Source organism: Athene cunicularia, assembly GCF_003259725.1.
Source record: "Athene cunicularia isolate RWA chromosome 1 unlocalized genomic scaffold, athCun1 chr1_part1, whole genome shotgun sequence".
Taxonomy (NCBI): Eukaryota; Metazoa; Chordata; class Aves; order Strigiformes; family Strigidae; genus Athene; species Athene cunicularia.
The window spans coordinates 58,390,903-58,397,608 of record NW_020799091.1 but is presented as its reverse complement, the minus strand read 5'-3'; the positions used below and the strand labels follow the sequence as shown (position 1 = coordinate 58,397,608).

Genomic DNA, 6,706 nt, shown 5'->3' with positions numbered 1-6,706 from the left:
AACAATTAAAATATTTTATTATCATTATTTCAAAGACAAATTCATTTAACAATTATCTAAATAAAATTTTAAAAGGTGTAGCCAAGTACCAGTCTTAGCTGATGGTGGAAAAGGACATAAAAACTGCAAGCAAAGACATCAATTTCCTGCTACTTGCTAGAAGATAAATGACATAAACCAACACAACAGCAAATGAGAAACAGTAGAAGTCATTTCCCCTCCTGATGGAAATTAGAAGAGTCAGTTTTAGTCCCTGTTTAGTTTATTATTTTATTTATATTTATTTATTATATTTAGTTTATTATTATTTTAAAGAGTCAGTTTATTTTAAGAGAATAAAAATTCCTATAACAACTTCATTTTTCTTTAACCTTTCAGACTTTAAGATCAATCAGACCTTTTATTTAGAATTTGAATATCTAATTTTTTTGGCCACTTACCCAAAATTAAGCCTTACTACTAATTAAAATTACAACTTTGAAAGGACAGGTAATGGCACTGAAATATTTGCTTACTATATTAGCCCTTTAAGTCTGAAGTCAATCCTTGCTGAGGAACATGAAAAACAAGCTTTCACTAAGGGGTTTCAACACAATAGAATCATTCAAAAACTTACACTTTCATAGGTGGTAGCATGACTCTTTGATTTAGTATGAAATTATCTATCTTTCAGTTTTTTAATCGATGTCAGAGGTCACCCTGACAGTTTGGCAGCTAAAAGGCTGGCTTGCGCTGTTGGCAGACTTTTGTTATTTGTCTCATAGCAGACAGTCCTTGCTAAACAGCATGGAAGTGCAGATTTTTCCTCATAAACGCATCAAAGAACAGTAAAGTTCTTTAAAGTCTAAGGTTTTTACCTGTAGTTACATAGTAACTATGCATTTTTGGGATGAGACATTCTGTTCTATTGAAAATGCTTGCATTTGGCTAGTGAAGATGGGTACATTGAAAGATTACAGATTCTGTCATGATTTAGATAAGCAGGGGTGAAATGTATCAGCAAATACATGACACACACAATATTTAGAAATCTAACAAATCATAGCAGAACCATATGACTCAAACCTAAACCAACTAGCGTATGCAGGCGTTCAGCCATGGGTGTAAAGTGCATCTCTCAGGGATAGTATACCAGCAAGATAAATTTGCCTGGAATCCAAGTACATAACACATTAGGTTTTTTTCCTAACTGAGTTCTTCAACAGCCAAGTGCAAGAGCACCAGTGCCCTTGATGTTTCATTTGAGACTCAACTCAAGAGTCTAACAGACAGAATATAGGCATATGCACCAGACAGTGAAATGTAAAAATGTAAATGTAAACATTCACTAAGTCAGCTTTACAGCTGACTTTTCAGTATTCTTTAGGAAGCTATCCTGAGATACATGTATTTTAATGTTATACGTTTCTTCCCTGCTATTCCATGGAGATTTTCCTTTCTTAATGCCCTCCATAAACTTCCAATCATGTAGTAAAACTTTTTCCAAGCAAACAAAAAAAATCTTCCATCTATAGTTATACTAAAGTTTAAAGTTATAAACAAGGTCACCAATACTAGGTATAACTGCTGTCTCTCTTTTAAAGAGGGTGGTAAAAAGCAGGTAATTGCCTTTAGGAAATCAATTATCTGAAAGAAAAAATTCTTCTAACCAAGACATAAATATACTGAGAAGCATCTCAGAGTCTGAATTAAGCAGACAAGGAAGATTCATAAGTCTCATTAAGAGAAATATCACAGAAATAAGCACCAGACAGCCATAAAAGACAAACTGTTAAATTGTCTCTCCCAGTGTAGGGCTCTGTATGCACTTACTGCTATTCATGTTTTATAACGGCTCGAGTTAATGGATAAATCAATTATCTAATTGTCGGCACAGGGACAGATCCTTACAAGTTTCATCTACCTGGTTTTGTTTGCTGAAGTGATGCTAAACTCACTCGCATAAGCTTGCAAGCTCATTACCATGCAAATTCAAGAAGACAATTCAGAATATGGTAATTTTGTAGTTTGGGGACATAAAAATAGGTCGGTATTTCTCTATTTAAGTATTGATTGTTTCCATTTTTGAAGTATGCTGACAGTGTCTAGAATCAGATTGAGGATATTAATCATTACCAAAAGACCACCAGGCACACTGCCTCTTTCTTCTCTGAATGTCAGTGGCAAATGTTTAAAATCACACTGAATAACACAAAGATGCCATTTGGGTTCACAAAGCAGTACATAGTCCATCTTGCCAGTCAAGCACCACAACCTGTGTGGAAAACAGGCAATAAAATAGAATCCATAAGGTTCAGTGCTTCTGACTACCACCTCTGAATTGCTGCTTTCCTTGAGGATGTTGGGGAAACCCCCAGAGAGCAGCCGAATTTGAAGTTGATGATCTATTTTCTCCCACTAGCCGGCATGTGGATTAAATCCCAGAAGCACTGTAAAAAGCAAAACAAACTAGAGGAATGTTTGAAATCCAGCACTCCTGAAAGAGCCTCCTCCCTACTTGATAAAACTGTTCCTCCTGCAACATCCAAGTTCATAACTGTGCCTGTTAATATTTCAGTATCTTAGATGCGGTTTTAGTTCCCTAACAACACATGAGGATTTCTTGAAATAGATATTAGCATCTGTGCTAACTAGTGGAATTGTCAGCTTAATAATAATTTTAATTTGGAAGGGCTCAGTTCTGTTTCCAGAAAGGATTTTTTGGGACCTAAGGTTTTATTCAGTTAGCTGATGAAGTAACGACTTGGAACCATCCCTTTTACGATACAGGAGAAAAAACAAAAGCAAATCTAGCAATAAGTACAGATTAAGTTTAAACAACCTGCTGACCCATAAGGCCATGCACCTGCATAGACCATGTCCCATTTGTCCTCAGTTGAGCCCAAAGCCTGAACAGAAGGTCTTTCCCTCCAGTCCATTTCCAGGAGTCGAACTCCAAAATAAAAGCTGGAGACTTTTATCTCTCAGCAGAGGCTTGAAACCAACATCAGAGACACTTCCTCTGTACAGTTTCTGGAGCACAGCATCGAGCACCTCTTCACAGCTCAGACACGAGCTTGGCGGGGGGGGGGGAGGAGGTGAAAGCCAGCCCCTCCATGAGGCTCTGCCTGAGAAACTGCTGCTATGAGTTGGAGATCCCTCATTTCCCCTCCCAAACCACTCACCCTGGGTTCCCACAGCATCAGACATTTACAGGCCTCAGAAAGTCCTCTCTGGCTGGAGGCTTGTTGGAGATCTCAAGATGCTCTAGTCAAAAACTTTAGTTTCAACAAGAATCAAGTTCAACTGTAAATCCAGACTCTGATGCAGGTTTTATAGAAAATGTTAATACAGACATGTTTTTAAAATCTAACTAGCCCTTTAAAAGACTTGGATTGAAAAATAAAAGCTCCTAAAACATTCTGTTTGAAAGGAAGCGTAATAAGGAAAAGAAGTTTTCTGACAGACTGAGATCTTGTAGCCTTCTTTTCCTTTCATCTACTCCTTATTACCTTGCTTGTTGTTCTATTAGACATATCACACTCACACAGATGTGGCACTAATCACAGGGTAGGAGTTGCCAGCTGCCTCGGAGGATAAAGCTACTCTGACATTATCCCATCAGGCACCCAACAGTGACTTAGGAGATATAACCATTTAGCTGACCCCTTTGTAAGGAAGCAGGTGCCATCTGAGCATGCTGGGAAATCCTTTCTAATGCAGTCAGCTCCCCTTCAGTAGTTCATGGTTTAAAGTAAAAATAAAATAGCAACGCCTATAATTTTGCACACTGAAGTCATGCACAAATTGCTGAGGTGTTCAGTGGGAGTATCACTTGCTGAAGTTAATTACAGCTTAGAACGTTACTCTAGTAAAAAATATTTCTGTATTGAAAATTAAAGATGTTTGGGGGGCATCAATTGCACTTTATATTTTGGACTTCATTTTAGTCTAAGATCTACATTTGAAGCCACTTCTGTCCCAAAGCTTGGGTACAGGTAAAGAAGCACCAAAATTCTTCCCTTGAAATCATTCCCAATTTTGGTGGAAGCCTGAGGGGAAACCTTTGACCAATCAAAAAACCCAATGGCTTTGGTAGGTTTTTGAGGCTGAGGTTCAAGTATGCTTTATAGTCAAAATTATCCCAACTTTCTAGTGTTTTGTTGGTGTTGCTGTTGCTGCTGTTGTTTTGGCTTGAAGAACTCATCTGGCTGCTCTTGTACCTTCTTTTGCTCTTACAGAATAGCAGTGGCAAAAAGTTATTTTGATATCCAATGCATGAATATTGGCACTGCATCCACCTAGTAAGGCAATAACCACAGTAAAGTTACCTAAGCACTGAATGATATATGATGTTTTTCCACAAGAAAGCACATGTGAGAGGAGGACATGAATCAAGGCAGGGAAGGGAGAACAGGGACATGCAGCAGGAGAGAAATACACTGAGGATGTTTCAAAGTTCTTCTGGTCTGGTACAAAAAAGGTGTTAGTCACACCATACAGCATGCCCAGTGATCATCCTAGAGATGTAAGAAGACAACCCAGGGAAGCTGCTCTGCCTCAGTCTCTAATCCCTTTTGGGCCGTGGGGATGACAAATAACAATGAGCCACACCGTATCCAGGCACAAGGAACCTGTCTTCTAACTTTCATGCCACACCAGGTAAAAAAAGGTGACCTGCACCCATGCCAGCAGTGTGGATGCTGAACATGTTGCTGTGCTGACTGGGACGTGGTCAGCTTTGACGGGGTACCACACCAGCATGCCAACCCCACTGCCCTGCTCCCAGCTCCCCAGGCTTGGCTCAGAAGAAGCACCTCCTTCCTCCTCCACCTTGTCACTCCACATTCCTCCTCTCACTGCCAGCCATTTCCAGCTGGAGCGAAGCATGACTGCACCAGCTGCACCTGGCAGAGGTGCCAGGATGACCCTAAATCTCCACACCACCCAAATATGTACAGCCCATGCCTCCTTGCACCCCTCTTTCCCTTCCCCTCCTCTTCCCCGATCGATGACCTCAATGTGAAGGTGGACGTGGCCAGGAGCAATGTGAAATATGAGCAGGGAAGTGCAGTCACCAGGTAGTCACCCAGTCCCCAGGCTGGAGAGATGTGAAGATGTCAGGGCAGCAGCAATTGTCTTTAGGGAAAAGGCAAAAACATGAGAGACATTCTAGCAGATGACATCATGGGAAACTTTGCAGGCATGGATCTTCACTATCTTCAGCATTATGTGGAAGCTGAGAAAGAATCAGAAAGATTACCTAAAAGTTGCACTTAGAAATCAAAAGTGACCCAAAGGTGCATGCAGTCCTGTGGTACAAGTTTCACTCTACACGAGTTATAACTTCTATTATACTAGAAATACACTCAAATGAGGATCTCACCACATTCAGATGAGCCTTTGTGTTCACTCAGCAAGAGTTGGAGCTTCAAATCCTATCTCAAGACTTCTACTTGTGGTTTCTTGCTTCTCAGTCTCTCATCCCCCAGACCCCTGTAATGTCAGGGATGATGTATGCATGAGCAGCTCTCCTGAAGACATACAAGAAATTCAAAGAACAAAGTCCAAACTTTCTCTTCTCATTTCATGTGCTCAGCTACACCACAAGCTTCCTTTACACCCTTAAATATTAACACAGCTATTCTCTTGATGTGACTTCTCATTATCATATGAATAAATGATTAATTGTCACTGTACTGAGCGAGTGCAACTTTTATAACTATATGAATCAGCACTGTGCCAAACCCTTCAAGAATAGTAAAAGTGTTCAAGTATTTATTGCACTTTATTGCTTCCTGGATCATTTAAAAGGAGTCACTGACAAACAGCCATTTACACAGGCTTGAAAGTTTGCCTCGGATGGACTGAGCGTTCTGTATTTCAAAATGCAGACATACCTTCTTTCCCAGCAATTTAACACTAGGCCTTTGGCAGAAAATTCCACGGCTTGTCCAGCAAATGCTACTATTTGCAATGGCACATCTTGTGTGTTACCAGAAGATAATTTTAATGAAACTTTGAGCATAATTTTAAGTACTGTTCTAACAGTCATGCTGGCTTTGGTGATGTTCTCCATGGGTTGCAATGTGGAACTTAAGAAATTCTGGGGCCATGTGAAAAGACCCTGGGGTATATTTGTGGGTTTCCTTTGCCAGTTTGGAATTATGCCTCTCACAGCCTTCTTGCTGTCCTTGGCCTTTAATGTGCTTCCTATTCAAGCTGTTGTGGTGCTGATCATGGGATGCTGTCCAGGGGGCACAGCCTCCAATGTCATCGCTTACTGGGTGGATGGAGACATGGACCTAAGGTAAGAGCAGCCATTCTCTAAGTAGTTCGTGTGGCTTTTTACATTGTAAACTTTATATTGAAAAGGACTGTCTGATTTTTTTCTTAGCTTCCTGGCCTATGTATGGTGGAGCTTTTTTCTTGTAAAGATGTTTGGTTACTATAATAGTAGTAAATATAAGCAGAATATCAAATATCCTTGGTTCACTGAAAATTCACGCAGAAGATAGCACAACAGAATTGTGCATATGAGAAAATGTCTTTATTGTAAATCTTCAGATCCTGCAAAAAATATTATTTATGAAGACCACTAAGATACTAAGGATTATGATATCTTTGTCCAAGTTAGAACCATTTTTGTGATTTTGTTTCTCCCAAGATCTTGCACAGTAAAAAAAAAAAAAAAAAAAAAAAAAAAAAAAAAAAAAAAAAAAAAAAA

General features: G+C 39.5%; 1 protein-coding gene across 1 annotated transcript in view; it reads left to right on the top strand.

Annotated features, from left to right (window-relative positions):
* Window positions 1-5,867: 5,867 nt before the first annotated feature.
* SLC10A2 (solute carrier family 10 member 2) overlaps window positions 5,868-6,706 on the top strand; it is a 9,282-nt gene continuing 8,443 nt past the window's right edge. The window contains exon 1 of the mRNA XM_026854012.1: window positions 5,868-6,289. Coding sequence (XP_026709813.1) covers window positions 5,868-6,289 — 422 coding nt within the window. The remainder of the gene's footprint in view (window positions 6,290-6,706) is intronic.